Source organism: Lepisma saccharinum (genome assembly GCF_977018435.1).
Source record: "Lepisma saccharinum chromosome 12 unlocalized genomic scaffold, izLepSacc3.1 SUPER_12_unloc_1, whole genome shotgun sequence".
NCBI classification, from domain to species: Eukaryota; Metazoa; Arthropoda; class Insecta; order Zygentoma; family Lepismatidae; genus Lepisma; species Lepisma saccharinum.
In genome coordinates, this window is record NW_028142891.1 from 16,721,971 (window position 1) to 16,738,952 (window position 16,982).

The window sequence follows — 16,982 nt, forward strand, 5'->3', positions numbered from 1 at the left end:
CTCCTGCAGTAAAACCTACATCGGACAAACAGGGAGGACAATCGAACAACACTGCAAAGAATACGCCAGCTACATCAAGAATTTTCATCCCGAAAAATCTGGGTTGACAGAACATTTCATCCAGGAGGGCCATAGAATTGACTTCAAAACCACCGAGATCATCGATAAATCATCAAATTACTGGGACCGTCTCTTCAAAGAAGCAATAGCTATTCATGGGGAAAAGGACAACCTCAACAGGGACACGGGACTCAAACTGGACCCAGCATGGTTAGCGATAGTCGACTGGGAGTGTGGACGTCAGAGAAATGCCACCTGATTGGCCCACCACCTACACTGGACCCCTCCCACACCCTGACTTATCTCTGCACTTCAATCCCTGAAGATGAGAGTGACGTTAGCTTTTGAAGGCTCGGAAGGCTATCCGGAAATCACCTGGCTGATTGCCCGAGAAAACCTCTTCATATATAAGCAGACTGCAGGAAACCATTCGTTACATGAGAAAACAAATATGAATGGATACCGAGTATAATGTTCCAACATAAATTAATTAGACTTCCCCTGATGGCAAAACAATAAATCAAATAGACCATGTACTTACAAATCAAAACAAGAAGCAAGTAATACAAGATGTGAGATCAATGAGAGGACCGGATGCTGAAACTGACCACTTTCTAGTTAAAACAATAGTTCAGCAAAAGTTAATAAGTCAACAAAACAAAAATGATAGAAGATTGAATCAGTCTAACATAAATAACAGTTTTAGGAGAAAAGAATATAAAATAATAGTTAATACAAAAGTAAGAGAAAGAGCAGAAACTAACGATAATGAAAAAGATAGGGAAAACATTAAAACAGTCATATTGGAAGCAGCCTCTGAAGTATTTGGAATGAATCCAAAAAGAGAGAGAAGTGATTGGTGGGATGGGGAGTGCCTAAACTCTCTTAAAGCAAAGAACGATGCTAGGTAAAAAGTGTTTGAATAGAAATACATGAGGAAATCGAGAATGTTATGAATGGAAAAGTAGAGAAACAAAAATGCTACGCAGAAAAAAGAAGAGACGTTGGCTACAAATGAAAATTAGTGAAATAGAGAAAGCAAGAAGGATGCATGATGCAAGAAAATTCTATAAAGATGCGAGAAATTACAACAGAGGATTCCCAGCCCAATCCATAGCTTCTAAAGACAAAGGCGGAAATAGTTTATCAGAAAAGAAAGAGATTTTAAGAAGATGGAAATATTATTTTCAAGACCTTTTCAACTGCAGCAATTCAGATCAACCAAAGTACCACCAGAAAGAGAAATAGAGACACAAGAGAATTTAAGCCCACCCACTTATCAAGAAATAGACCAAATAATTAAAAAAAACTTGAAGGGAAAGAAAGCACCAGGGTCAGATAATATTATGCCTGAATTAATTAAAATTGGAGGAATGGAATTGAAACGTAGAATATATAAGTTAATTTTAAAAGTATGGGAAAAACAGGAAATCCACAAATATGGTCAGATGGAATAATTTGCCCTGTCCATAAAAAGGGGGACCGAAGCATATGTAATTACAGAGGAATCACTTTACTAAATATATCATATAGAATATTTTCTGTCCTATTGTAGAACCAGCTTACAGAAATAGTGGAAAACAATTAGAAGAATATCAAATGGGTTTCAGACCAAACATATCCAAAATAGATAATATCCATATAACACTGTTCAACAATGAAATTTTTACAGAAAGGAAAATGCCCAATCTTTATAGATTTTGGTACGCTGAATTCGAAAATGACAATAGTTTTTGTTTTTTAGCTCCCGTTTTTGAGATAAAGTAAAAAAAACAATCTTAGAGATTTTGGTACGCTTTCGTAGAAGACCAGTCAGATACATGCCATCCTTCTACATCTAACGATCCCACCTTTACACCAACATCATGTAGTGAAATGCACAAAATCACGCAAAGTGAACTCGGTGATCTTGTTAGAGACTTGGACCTTCAAAAACATAAAGCCGAAGTATTAGCTTCTCGTTTAATGGAGTGGAATCCTCTGGAAGATAAAGCTCGAGTATGTATTTTTCGCCAACGTCAAAAGCCACGCGAAAGGTTTTTCAACACAACAAACGAAATGACATACTGTACGAACGTTGAAGGTTTGATGCAAGAACTCAATATCTTATACAAACAGGACGATTGGAGACTTTTCATAGATGGTTCGAAAACTAGTTTGAAAGCCGTGCTATTACATAATGGCAATGTGCTTCCTTCCATCCCAGTGGCATATGCAGCCCTAACAAAGAAAAGTTACATCATGATGAGAGGTATTTTAAACAGCATCGACTATGATAAGCATCAATGGCTCGTATCTGCTGATTTAAAAGTCATCGGCATGCTTATGGGCCTACAAGATGGGTACACTAAGAATTCCTGCTACATTTGTGAGTGGGACAGTCGTGCTAAGAATTTACATTACAAACAGAAGGACTGGCCACGACGACAAACTTTATTGCCTGGCAAGAAAAATGTCTCGTGGGAGCCACTTGTAAATCCCAGTAAAGTCCTGTTACCACCACTACATGTGAAGCCAGGATTGATGAAGTCATTTGTAAAAGCAGCGAATAAGAGCAACGAACGAGCATTTGAATACTTGCGTGTAAAATTCCCTGGACTGAGTGCTGAGAAGATCAAGCAGGGAGTATTCATTGGTCCACAAATACTTAAGGTCCTTGGAGACCAGCAATTCGAGTGTATTCTCAGTCCTGATGAGCTAAACGCGTGGCAATGCTTTCAGAAAGTTACGTCATTGTTCTTGGGCAATAGGAGGGCTGAAAATTATATTGAACTTGTGAATGACCTTATATGTGCCTATGAGAAACTGAAATGCAACATGTCACTCAAAATGCACTTCATTCACTCACATATCGACGTTTTCCCTGAAGATTGTGGGGCGTTTAGTGATGAACATGGTGAGAGATTTCACCAAGAAATCTCTGTAATGGAAGATTCAGTGCTTCAATGTTTCTGCTGGACTTTGCAGAAAGACTCTCATCTTCCCCATAAGCGGCAGTTGAAGAGAATACGCGTGTTGTAAAGAAGGTAGATGTTAATAGTGTATCTTTAATTTAACTAAATTGACTAGCATTTCATGTACTTAGTCTAAAGCACTTTGATTTATTTTTCACATGATTTGTGAATAGGTTACATTTTACTACTTTGCATTGTAAAAACTAGTCTGACAAAAATGATGTGATATATGGAATCAGCAAGCTTGTCATTCAAAAATTTTGAATAGAATATGAAAAATATATGTATCAGTATTTCAGTAGCAATATTAACTTCAACACCCTGTATCTTAAAAACTAGAGCCATTCGAGAAAAACGAACTCCATATTTGTGATCAGTGCATCGAATTAACCCCAAAACCAGTGTCAATTGTTTGGTAAGTAAATGTGTGGTAGGCAGTGCTACGCTTGTTAGACTATGGCCCATTATAATATGTGAAGAACATAAAAGTTTCAATAACTTCCAAACCTGAGCTAATCTAGATTTTTAATTGTCATTTTCAACTTCAGTACACTCAAATCCATATAAATCAGCTATTTTGGCCTCTGTAAAAAACAAAAAGTTAAAATTTGTTGTCTAGTAATCAGACAAATATACGAAAAATGTTATGAGTACAATATTACAATACATACTATATTAATAGATTACAAACAGGCTTTTGATAGTGCAAAAAGGACAGTTATTCTTCAGTCCCTAAAGGAATATAGAGTACCAAATAATCTAATCGAACTAATTAAAATGACCTTAAAAAATACAACTGCTAAAGTTAGAATAAAAAGGTAAAGTGCTCCCCTGTGCTTAGCACCATGCCATGAAGGTGTATAGGGGGTATGAGGGTAACGCCCCACACTTTCCTGATCCGGTCGTGAGTGGGGGTGATGTGATCAGCATCACGCCCTGGACCGCCTTTACCCCCCAGGGTTTGCCCCGGTACCCATGTGATTTGATGCTGAGTGGGCACCGGGGCCGCTTCCAACGTTAGAAAAGTTCCCGGATTTGAACCGGTATGCTAGTCAGATGCGTTACCAACTGAGCCAAGTTAGAATAAGCAATGAAATTACAGGAAGCTTTGGAGTTAATATTGGGGTAAGACAAGGAAATCCCCAATCAGCTATGCTTTTTTCAATAACGATTGATAGAATTATCAAAAAGCAAGATGTTAGAGGCACAATAACAAGAAGATTAAAACAAGTATGTGCATACGCAGATGATATATTAATATTGCCCAGAACATGGAAAAATGATGGAAGATACCTTCAAAAAATTAGCAGAAGACTCAAGAAAAGCTGGCCCGACAATAAATACAGCTAAAACAAAATATTCTATGTGATCAAAAGTATCTGGACACACCGCAAAGTATGTGTTTATCATAGAGGGCGACATAGTATGGCCATCTACTGCATGGAACACATGCTCAGCAATCTCAGTAGTCTGCAGACGGCGCAAGACAGCCGAATGGGAGGGTCTGAGGAACTCGCAGACTTTCAACGTGGTCAGGTGATTGGGTGCCACTTGTCTAAGAAGTCTGTGTGCGAGATTTCAACCCCCCCCCCCCTAAACATCCCTAGGTCCACTGTTTCTGATGTTATAGTGAAGTGGAAATGTGAAGGGACGTGTACAACCCAAGAGCGTGTAGGCCGACCTCCAATGGTGACCTCCAGAGACCGTTAAGTGTTCAAGAGGGTCGTACAGCATAATCGTCAATCATCCATCGCCACCATCACACAGGACTTCCGAACTGCATCAGGATCTACTCCAAGCACTATGACTGTTCAGCAACTTGGTTTCCATGGCGAGCAGCTGTCCATAAGCCAAACATTACACAGGCAAATGCCAAACGTGTGGTGCAAGGAGCGTCAAAACAGAACCATAGACCAGTGGAAAACCGTTGTGTGGAGTGATGAATCACGGTACACAATGTGGTGATCTGATGGTAGAGTTTGGCGAATGCCTGGTGAACAGCCTGTATAGTGCTGACAGTGAAATTCGGGGGTTGCAGGGTTACAGTGTGGTCATGTGTCTCCTGGAGGCAGCTTGATCCCCTTGTTGCTTTATGTTGCAATGCCACAGCACAAGCTTATGTTGACATTTTAACCACTTTCATGCTGACTAACGCCGAAGACCACTTCGGGGATGACCGTTGCGTCTTTCAACACGACCGAGCACCCGTCCTTACTGCAGGCCTTGTGGGGGAGTGGTTTGAAGACAACACCGCCCCACTAATGGACTAGCTTGCGCAGAGTCCTGATTTGAATCCCATAGAACATTTCACAAATGTTTTGGAATGCAGACTTCGTGCTAGACCACACCGAACCACATCGATAACTCTTCTCACTTCGGCGCTCTGTGAGGAAAGGGCTGCCATTCCCCAGGGAAAACATCCGCCACCTGTTTGAAAGTATGCCTGCGAAAGTGAAGGCTGTCATCAATGCTAAGGGTGGGCCAACACAGAATTGACTGACAGTGTTCCCTATGGAGGGCAGCCCAAACTTGTACTTCATTTTCAGGTGGGTGTCCAGATACTTCTGATCATATAGAGTACATGAAATGCTCAAGAAATCCTGCAGTCGAAAGATCAGTTACAATTGAAGACAATAAAATTGAAACATATTGTGATGTGCATATTACTCACTGCTGAATAAAAAGAAATCGTTAAAAAGATCAATTACTTACGTGTGTGAGTACGAAATGTCGATCAAAACAACGTTTCAGAGGTCAGGACTGCCTCCTTCTTCAGGTTGAAGCGTATTCTTAGACACCTGACATGGTGTCACGTTAAGAAAGTGTTAGTTGAGGATACAGGTTATGGTAAAAAACACTTACTTTGTAGCTGTAAAAACTTTCACACTATTAAAACTCACATCTAAAACCACACAATTCTTAATCTAAGAACACTTAAAAGAAATGTCCTAAGCGGCTGTTAGGCCAGTGCTTGGGAGAAGCGAATGTCATTGCAGCTACAGCTACAAAGTGGGGTCTTTTCCATAAGTGTTTTTTACCATAACCTTTTACCTCTATCCTCAACTAACACTTTTTTAACGTGACACCATGTTTGGTGCCTAAGAAAATGCATTAACCTGAAGAAGGAGGCAATCTTGACCTCTGAAACGTTGTTTTGATCGACATTTTGTATTCGCACACGTAAGTGATTGATCTTTGATCTTTTTAACGATTTCTTTTTATAAAATTGAAAATGTCAATGGTTTTAAATATCTAGGTTCCGTAGTAAACATTAACAATACTATGGAAGAGGAGATTAAAGAAAGGAAAGCGGCAGGTAATCACGCTTCTTATGCACATAAGAACCTGTTCACCACCAAGTTAATAACTAGAACATCTAAGTTAAAACTTTATAACACTACAATAAAACCTTGTGTTATCTATGCAGGTGAGACATGGACACTAAAGAAAAGAATCGAAGTACAGCTCCTAACCTTAGAACGAAATGTTTTGAGGAAGATATTTGGACCGAATGAGGAAATGTATATTCGAAAAACAAAAGTGAACTGGATATACTGATAAAACAAAGGAATATAGTAAGAGAAGTAAAATCTCGAAGACTGGCTTGGATAGGCCATATCAAAAGGATGGAGGAAGCTCGAACGGCTAAGAGAACCATTGGCATCTAGATTAGGAGGAAGACCGAAAAAGAAATGGGGAGCTGACGTAGAAGAAGATTTGAGGAGAATGAAAGTTAGAAATTGGAGACAAGCAAAAGATAGAAAGCAGTGGCACAATATTGTTGAGCTGGCCAAAACTCACAGAATTGTAGTGGATGCTGGATGGACCAAATTAAAAAGATCACTCTTTGAGGACATATAATGCCCGTCCCCCAATTTTGAAAAAAAAAAGAAGGGCTATATGCAAAAATTTAGAAAATTGTAATTTTCTGAATTTTTCTTAAAATTGGATGATTCCTGCTGGACTTTTGTCGTACATTGTGAGTAAGTTCTTTTCTTTTCAATATTACTTGTACAAGGTAACCAAAAAAGTTCTTGCCTTTTTTGACGTCTAACGAGAAGAAGTGATCACTGATGCGGTAATACGTGTGCCACGTGCTGGAAAAGCGGTCAGGATGGGAGTGGGGACATTGACCTTGAACAATACAAGGTGAGTTGCGCACACACAGCAGCCATAGCTTGAGCAGTGGCAAAGAGAAATGGAGGTGTCGAAGCAGCTCGTTTGGGATTGTCTGCTTTTTGAAGGTGGACATGTCTGCAGCCGAATCAAGTGACCGAATACGTCAATGAACGCACAGCTGGGCATTGGTTCCAGAAGTTCAGGTCGGAATATCTGTACCTCTGTGATGAACCCCGCAGTGGTCGGTCACAGGTCCTGGAGGACAGCAACTTAACATGTGGTAAGCTTGCCAACCACTTCCAGGTCTCCCAGGAAACAGACTACATCTGCATCGGATAGGGAAGACATTCAAATTGTGCTAGTGGGTACTCCATGCTCTGTCGGAAGCCAACAACCAAAACGAGTGACAGCGTGTTTCTCGTTGCTTTCTCGATCAAGTGATAATCAGTGACGAAACGTGTGTCCTGTATGACACTACCAAGAGTGCCAGACATTGGTTGCCTCACACCCTAAGACCACCTCTACACCCACGCAAGATCATGTTCTTAGTCGCCAAGTGGTGCAATACTGCTGGTACCAACGAGCCAAACCATCACTGGGGACCTCTACTCGCAGCAGTTGGAACGTGTGTAACAGGCACTGAAGCAGGAGCCATCATAGGTTAATTGCAAGCGCAAGGCTGTTTTGCTCTTTCACGACAATGTCAGGCTGCATGTGGCATGGGTGGCGAGCCCAGGGATACCGCACAGAGACTGGCTGGGAGACACTGTGCCCGGACCTTCCGCCAACAGATTATCACCTCCTTCATTCCCTGGACACCCTACTTCGTGGAAAATCCTTCGCAAATGAGGCAGACTTGCGGCTAGCACTCAGAGATTTCTTTGCATCCAAAACCACCTAGTTTTACCGCCATGGCATTGCACAACTGGAGACACGTTGGCAAGAGGTGCTGAATGCTGATGGGAATTACTTTGAGGATTAACGTTATGTAACATTTGCTTTATACCTTTTTTGTTTCTGACGTTCAAAAATGGCAAGAACTTTTCTGGTTACCTTGTAAAAGTTAAATAACTCAGCAAAAAGCAGTGTTAAGAGTGGGCTGGAGGTTGGCATAAAAGTAGTTTCCTGGCCCGATGCGATACAGAGACACCTAGCGACATAACAGAGGACTAGGTATTCTTTTCGGCTGTCCTAAGCCTGAGGCCAGAGAACCTTCCTTCCTTCACCACCCCCTCCCCTCCGCGTGACTCCCGCAGCGAGGTTTCCAGGAAAATGACACCCACCTGTTTCTTTTAATTCTGGTTTCGGAGGCTAAAATTTCTCCACTGGCAAAGCAATTCGCATTTCTCTGCTTGCTGGCTGACTCTTGCATGGAGCGAGACGAGTTGCACTGCAATTAAATAAGTTCCATTCGAAGTCAGGACTTTCACACGCACCATCTTAAAGAAAAGGGAGCAGAGCAGAACAAGATTATTGCCCTTCGCACCCTACGAAGTCTTGAAACCTGTTTCCAACTTCATCACGTAGTATTTTTACTTTGGACAAATTATAACTTTATTAAAAAGTTTTAATATAACGGAAGACTGTAACTTTGCAAAATGGCCTCCACTTCCTTCAAAATATCAGCTCTTGTGTCACGGGGAGGAATCATTCAAGTAGTTTTACTGTCATATCGAGATAAGAATCGCATCCACGAGTGAAGGGAGCAAACCGAGCTAGCTCACAGACGTCCGTAATTTCGCATATTGTGAGCGAAAAGGCAACAACACGAACAATTTTCGCTTTCAATTGTTCATTGACTAAGTAATAAATCCTCTCCTCTGATTTTTTTATTAGCGTTCCTTTTCTGCAACGTTTGGCTAATGGCGACGATGATGATGAGTAATGATATGATGAAATTGATGAAGGGACACATACAAAGAAAATCCATGCTCAGGCCAGGATTCGAACCCGCAACCTCTGGTGTCGCGACGGGTTGTGCTAACCACTCCGCCACAGATTATGGCAAATTTATTTCGTGATAAAGAAATATTTCTGAATGAATTTACTTTATCAGGGTACAAAATTTCTACGCTTTTCAGTATTCACTTCACAACAAAAGTAAGCATTTCACTTGAAAAATCTGCATTCCTCTTCTATAGTCCTTTTCTTACTCCCACGAAGTTTGGGCAGCGATATGGTTCTCTGAAACTTTTACAGAAACTGGCTTTTCTTCCAGGTAAATCCTTAAAAATCAAGAAACAGACTCATAGGCGACAGAAAGTATGCACGCTGCCCTCCCCCAGCTGGCAAGATATTTTCGTACTTCAGAAGTAACCTGTCAATCAGCTTGCTTAGTTGACACAACACCTACTCTATAAGGGAATGTATACCTGTATAGGGAAAATTGGTCAATGTGTTGAAGTTTGGATGAGTCTGGTCTTGTATCACGAGAAAAGAGAAAACGGGATAACTACAAATGTATAGATAATTTCAAGCATGAAGTGTTAAGTGGGGCCAAGGCGGACCGCATTAACGAATGCTGGGGCTCACATGCGGCCCGCGAGTTTGACTGGCCGAAATATCAGGAGAAAAGTTGTCACGCTCATCCACGAGACTCGAACCTGCGCGCGTCCCACCGTTGACTCACAAAGTACTACATGTGAGGTAAAACTATCGAAATGTAAAAAGAAGAAGCGTCACCACCCTCCCCGCCTTTTCTACATTTTATTCAAATCGAACACGAGGCACGTATCTAGATATATATTTCGGAGCGGCGTCCTAACGTAATGTCTCAAAATAATAATATTAATAATGTTAAAATAAAATAAGTATAATTATATTAAATTAATTAATATATTTTTATAAGATGAATAGGTAAGAAGGCGGTATAACAACAGTGATACAGTATAACATCACGTATTCATTATCTAGCTTACGTGTAGTTAAGGTCGGCAAAATTTGTAAAAAATAGAAACTGCCCTGGCAAGGAAATTAATGTCAAATAGATAAAGAATATAATATTTATTGAGTATGAAAAAATGATGTTAGAATCAGTTGACGAAAGTAAAATTCCTGGTAATATTTTGCATGTTATTATAAGTAGTAATAATTCTTGCATAAATCTTCTTTGGTACTGTCATTCAAAGTCGTATTACTTTCCAATATTTTTGCGGAAATAAACAATTTGCGATTAAACAACCACCTTATTTTCATTACTTAATTGAAGTTTTATGATCTCATTATTTAATTTTTTTGTACTTGGTAAGTCTTTCGGGGGGACGTTGGGACACCTGGACCCCCCTAAATACGTCCTTCGCGGTAAGATCGAGATAAAGTTACTGTGTCACTGGTTCCAATTCATGGTAAATATGCTCTGCTTCTCTACAATCAAACATACACAAACTCATGGCCTTCCTGCTTTCTTGGTTTCTTGCCTGGGAAGAGGCAATAAATCAAGCTGTGACAGCTACGGGACCTTCTGACGAGGGGACGGAACCCAGCTGTGCAGAGGATTCAAACACCCGCGCGTACTAGCCCTCACCGTCAGCCTGGGGCAATTTTGCAACAGAGGCATCTAGTGACCAAGTGTCGAACTATGATGAATGAAATTCGGCTGAAGCGGCCGTATCTTTCGCCGTCGATAATACATGACATTTTTAAACAATCATTTTGGGCTGTGCAAGTGATTTTTAAAAGAAAAGCCCTCCCTAGCTTAGTCATAAAAGGATTGAGCATTACGTTAGTATGCATCATAATGGCCATTTTCGTTGGTGCTACCCACAAATCCTATAACCATTCTGTGCTTATTTACGTATTTCCTTATGGGAAATTGAAAAACAATAATGGAATTTGTGCACATTTATCGGACTGAAATTGCATAAATGTGTCATGTACTCAAAGTTTCATAAAGTAAGTTCACATCTATTGCGTGTTTTCCGGCAAATTTTTGTCCTAAAACGTTATATTCAACAAAATGCAAAAAAGCCCATGTTAAATTTAAGCACTTTCCACGGCGACCTTCGCCAAACTCCACCTCCCTCTTAAGTGTTAAGCATTGCTGGGAGCCATGTTTTGCAACCTCCCGTAATGCTGCTTTCACCTCAATTTCTGATGTAAAAGGACATTCCTTTAGATGGGTTTTCATGTGGGGTGAAAGGTAGAAGTCACAGGGAGACAAGTCCACTGAATAGGTGTGATGTTCCAGCACAGACATTCCATGTTTGGCCATGAAAGAAAACCACGAGCATGACTTTTCCTTTGCTTCGATCCTGCCGAATTTTCTTTGGTCTCTTTCATCAAGTTCTCATATGTTTCTTTGATTCTCAAGAAATTGTCAATTTAGAATTCATTCCAGGGGGCAGAACAGTAAACAAGGATTGACTGATTGATTGATTTTGCTACTTTGCTTTTGTGCTACTCTCTGGCTGTTCAGGCTGGGATTCGAACCCGGGACCCCTGGCATTGAATAAACAAGGAGCTCTATGTGGAACTTTTATGTCGTTTTCCTGAATCTATCTGCCTTAAGCAGCCTAAGAAGTGGCAAAGTGGACAATGGTACCTTCTACATGATAAGGCTCATGCCCACAGGCCCATACTCAGCACTAAGTTTATGGACACACATGGAATGTTTGTGCTGGAACATCCTGCCTTTATACCAGACTTATCCCTCTACAACTTCCACCCTTTTTACCTGCATGAAAGGGATGTTGTTTTGTATCAGAAACTGAGATGAAAGCAGCATCGCAAGAGGCATTACGGGAAGTTGCAAAACTCAGCTTCCAGCATTGGCAAAAGCATATAATTACCAAGAGGATTACTTTGAAGGTGGATGTGCATGTGCTTTGAAGTCATCATGGTAAGGAACCAGGGATGGACTGATATAAAACTTACAGATACCAACATCCGATATTCTACCAATCTAATATAAAATCCCAAATGGTACTTGAAGAACCAGAATGATTCATTGACCTCCTCAATAAATGTGTTTCCAGGTGACTGCAGTGAAAAATAAGTTGAATATTTAGACATTTACTTTTTTAAAAAAAAGTAGCACATGGGGATTCGCCATTAAAATTATAGCAAAATGGCAGAATTTTGCACTAAATTACAAGATATTTATAGATATATTGGTGTGTGACTGTCAACCTTAAAATATAATTATTTCGTTGAACATGACTTACAAATTCATAAAATTTCTCTTATCAAATATAATGTTATTCATAAACATTCTACTCACAGCTATTCTATTTTTCTTAATTTTCTGTAAGAAGTCACCATCGCTTGATGAAACTGCTTCTTCATCTAACTGCATTACCTTCCTCTTTTTTGAAGAAGACATTTTCTTTTCACTTGGAAGAAACGAGGTCACTCTACTCTGAGAAGAATGAGGGCATCTGTAGAAACAAGGAAAAGAAGGATAAGAGATCTACTAATAAGGCAGTTGAATTCTCTACATAAATCACTTCTTAATGCACTCCAACATTTTCTTGGTTGATGCGAAAGTGTAATTGCATGTGTGCGATGAAGTGGGCAAAATACATATCAGGGTGGATAAAAATCACAATTTTTATTAAAAAAATTGTTCTTGATGATTTCTTCATTTTTTAAAAAAAACATGCTTCAAATTGCTTTTATATTTTTTGGCACCGTACATTTGGATATATCATTCTTTACAGAAAGGCTTTTTCTTGTAAACGAGCTTGTAAAATAATTGAACAGTTTGATTTAAGCAAATCAAAAATTAAATGTAAATATAGATTTTTTGTTTCTGATTCTGTTTATATGAACCTACTATGGAAATGGTTTTTGAGTGTGTTAACGAAAGTATAATAATTTCAGTTTCAGTAACTTTTCATCCAGTGAAAGTAAAACATTCTGGATGTACTATATAATTGTAACTTAAAATATTTTCTATGATCTATGTAGTTGAATTTTGGCGATTTTTTTAAAGATAGTTTGCAAAATATCAGCTGCCATGTTTGTTTACAGCTTAATGATAATACCACTATTAACGGTTTAATATGATTAGTATTTTATATATTATTCTACACAAATTATTTGCCCAGGTCTTATGAGTAGCTTATGCATACATCATAGGAAATGTCATGTTGACCTCACTATCGAAGCTGTCACAAGCTGTAGTTTACAAACAGCATGGTGTATCGTCTGCTTGACTCTTGAGCTGATGGATTTTTAACAGCAGCTGACTTGCTTTTCAAAGTAGTATTAGGTGTAAATAGAGTAAATGGATGTTTTTTTATTTATAAAAAGCCAGCTTTTTAAAAAGAAAAAAAAACTGAAATTTTGGCTCTTGTGGCTTTTTACCAATTACAGCTAATCGATATAACTTGAAGTTACTGTTATGAGTTTACAGGTTTGTAGTGAAATATTTTACAACTAGCCAAAAAAATGTACATGATGTAGCAGCCAAAAGACAGATATTGGCCAATCCCAGAGGACACATATTGCATAGTGGTTCAGATACAATTTAAACCCTAGCTAACTGGGGAGGGGGCTTTGCAGGCCTCCCACCTCTATTTTCTAAATTTAATAAATTACATAGTTTCCTAGGATGTTCCTAATATTTCTTTATTACTTTTGTTCATAAAAACATAAATGTAATGTAATAAGGAGGCAAAATGCACTTGGAGGGCATATCAGGCACCATCTTTCAATGTGAGACACACTCATGACAGTGACATTGTACAATTGATTGGTAATGATGCTGATTACTGTAATTATTATATTTAATAAACAAATACAAACTAAAAAGCATTAATAAAAAAATATTATGGATTTTGTGAGTTTTACTTAATGATAAAATATGTTCGAGACACATACAATAATTGGTTATTATTTTTTATTAATAGTAATTTTTGAAATTATTATAATTACTAAATAACTGCTTATGCAATCAGCAAAGGAAGATGTGATTCAATAATAAAAATGGTTTCTTGAATTTTAGTGATAAAAAAAGTGTGGGCTTGTGAGCCACCCCCAAGTATATAAGTTTCTTGTACGGCACAGGTAAGCTAGGGTTAAAACTAAACATGTAGCCCTGATGAGCACATCTGACCATGAAATGGACTTAAAACAAGTTTCTACATGTTTGTGTCTCAATTTATATGTTGATGTCATAAAATATGAAACAAATGTTATTATCAAAATATTCGATGTTTCGTCACAATTAAAAATCATTACTGTTCACAACACATATGCAGAAATATTTGCATTACGTGAATGTGTGTATATATCCTGTTTGACGGAGCATTCAGATGGAAGCAACACGTGGCTCTTGGAAACCAACCCTTCGAAGTAAATGCAACCTTTCGAACCAAAGCAACGTAAACTGCAAGTGTCACTTGTCACTTGGTCTGTACAGTTTTCTAGGGGACTTTCAGACTGAAGCAACATTGACGTGCGTCACTTGGAAGCAGAACCTCAGTAATCCATTCAACCTTTTCAGCCGGAGTGTCACTTGCCACTTGCATGTTGCTCGGACTATACTGTTTTCTCAATGGCGTGCATCCTGCCACTTCGGTCAATTTTTCTTGCATGCACGATGAATGTCTTGCTTTATACTGACAGAGACTGTGTCGCTTCTCATCTGTCGCTTCAGTTTGAAAGCTCCTTTAGTGGCACACATCGTGTCGCCTCGGTCTTGTTTACACACTGAAGGGGACCATGTCGCTTGTCATTTCAATGTTACCCCCCCCCCCCCCCTGCAATGTGTTGCTTTGGTCTGAATGTTCTCTATACTTAACACGATTGTTAGTTACTTCATCAGAGATTTAGAATTTATTGAGCCTGTAAAGTACTGGCGGAAAAAATTCTGGTGTTTTGATAGAAGGTTCCTTTTATAATCGTGAATGGGTCTCTGGAGTGGCTTAAAGTAATGATGTAGCCTTGTAATAAGAAGGGGGGGGGGCAGGTTCAATCCTCACTGGAGGCAGAATGATTCAGATCTCATTTCAAACTGTAGGTCCAGTCCAGATTTCTTAAATAGATTTTTTTATGCCATTTGCTGCCAGTCTCATTTGCTTCTGCTTCAGTTTTAGTGCCACTGTTTTTCAACTGCCGGGCTGCAAAAGATCCGTTGCATCCAGGGGTTGATGACTGATTTAAATCTAATTTTATATTTGACAGCAAGTCTATAAATAATTGAACTATGACTATAACATAGTTGATATATTAATATTAATTAAGGGTGCATATTAATTTCCATATAAACTTTAAAGATCAGAAATGGCTAACATTATCGTATGAGGGAAACGGATTCCTTCAAATTTCCTTCAAATTTACAGGAGAAAGTACTTACGGAAATCATTTTCTTTAGCGTTGTGGAAGTTCCTGAATGTAGATTTGATCCATTTTAATGTGAATGCATGTTGTTTTCTGCGAAAATCTCTGTCCGACACGCTGTTTCTGCTCCCGCCATTTGCTTTCTGCACGAGAGTGCAATGTTCCGTGTGTTAAGATGATGCAACCCCATAGCTAGTGTTTCAGCCTCGCTGTGTTTTCACTAGAACATGACGTGTCGAGTATTTTTAATTATTTTTTTTTTAACTATGCTTGCCTAACCTAACCTAACCTAACCTAACCTTACGGAAAATGGTTTTTGGGGCTAACGTGAATGGTTTTTGGGGCTAAAGTGAATGGTTTTTGGGGCTAAAGTGAATGGTTTTTGGGGCTAAAGTGAATGGTTTTTGGGGCTAACGTCAATGGTTTGTGAGGCTAACGCCAATGGTTTGTGAGTCTAACGTCAATGGTTTGCGACGTATTAGCATAATTTCAAATCCGGGCACGAAAGTAGATATTTTCCGGTGAACGAGGTTGCAACGCTGCATAAATCGACAAAACACTCTCAGAACGCCCCTAAACCAGTATGCTATCACGGCCATAATGTGTTACAGATTCGAAACAACAAGTAACAGTAAGTACTCATAAATCTAAGAAACAGGCATTGATATGCATTATTTCACTTTAGGAAATGTTCCACATTCGAAAATAACACGTTAGCAATGTAAAGAAGTCCGAAATATACGATTCGTAGGTGTTTCCCTCATACGATAATAGTACCCAGAAATGTATTTATGAGTGAAATTTTTGGGTTCAGGGTATTGACGAGCTCTCAGCAGCCATGTCTCGGCCGCCGGTACAACGGGAGCCGCACCCTCGAGGTAAGTCAACAACCCTCGCCAGCTACCGTCACTTCCTGTGCCTCGCGCTCCTGTGTGGTGACGTTCATCTGAACCCCGGGCCCCTCCAACGGAACTCTACCTCCCTCTCAGTTTATTACCAAAATGCTCAAAGCATAAAAAATAAACTCACCGACTGTACTATTCATCTGACGGAGCTGTTAAACTATGATTGCTTGGTGTTTACGGAGACTTGGCTGAACGACACTGTTCCAGACAATGAATTGCCTTTTGCGAGTCACTTCAATATTTTTCGAAATGATCGGCCAGTTGGAAGAGGAGGGGGTGTGATGGTGTGCGTGAATGTGAAGTGGAAAAGCAAAATTCGAAAGGATCTGAACCGTGACTGTGAAATCGAGTGGGTTGAACTTAACATTGAGAAAGGTAGAAAAATTTTAATTGGTTCGTACTATCGACCGAACAGAAACTCTCCCGTGCAAATTCTGGAAGCCTGCAGGGATTCAGTCTTGGCAGCCTTAACGTGTGGTGACGTAATGCTTTTTGGTGATTTTAATCTTTCCATCGATTGGAACACCCCCACGTCTGGTACTCCAAACTGCCCGGCTGATCAATGGTTCATGGACACATTCGTGAATGGTATTGGTCTGAAGCAATTCAACATGCATAAGACACGCGGTAACAGCAACTTAGATTACGTCCTGGCAACTCT

The 16,982-nt window shown here is 39.4% G+C and overlaps 1 protein-coding gene across 3 annotated transcripts in view; it reads right to left on the bottom strand.

Moving 5' to 3' along the window:
- LOC145982202 (deoxyribodipyrimidine photo-lyase-like) overlaps positions 1-16,982 on the bottom strand; it is a 95,200-nt gene that overhangs the window by 63,667 nt on the left and 14,551 nt on the right. For all 3 annotated transcript variants that reach the window (XM_083115774.1, XM_083115772.1, XM_083115773.1), the window contains exon 2: positions 12,352-12,508. In XM_083115774.1, coding sequence (XP_082971900.1) covers positions 12,352-12,453 — 102 coding nt within the window. In that variant the 5' untranslated portion in view covers positions 12,454-12,508. The remainder of the gene's footprint in view (positions 1-12,351; positions 12,509-16,982) is intronic.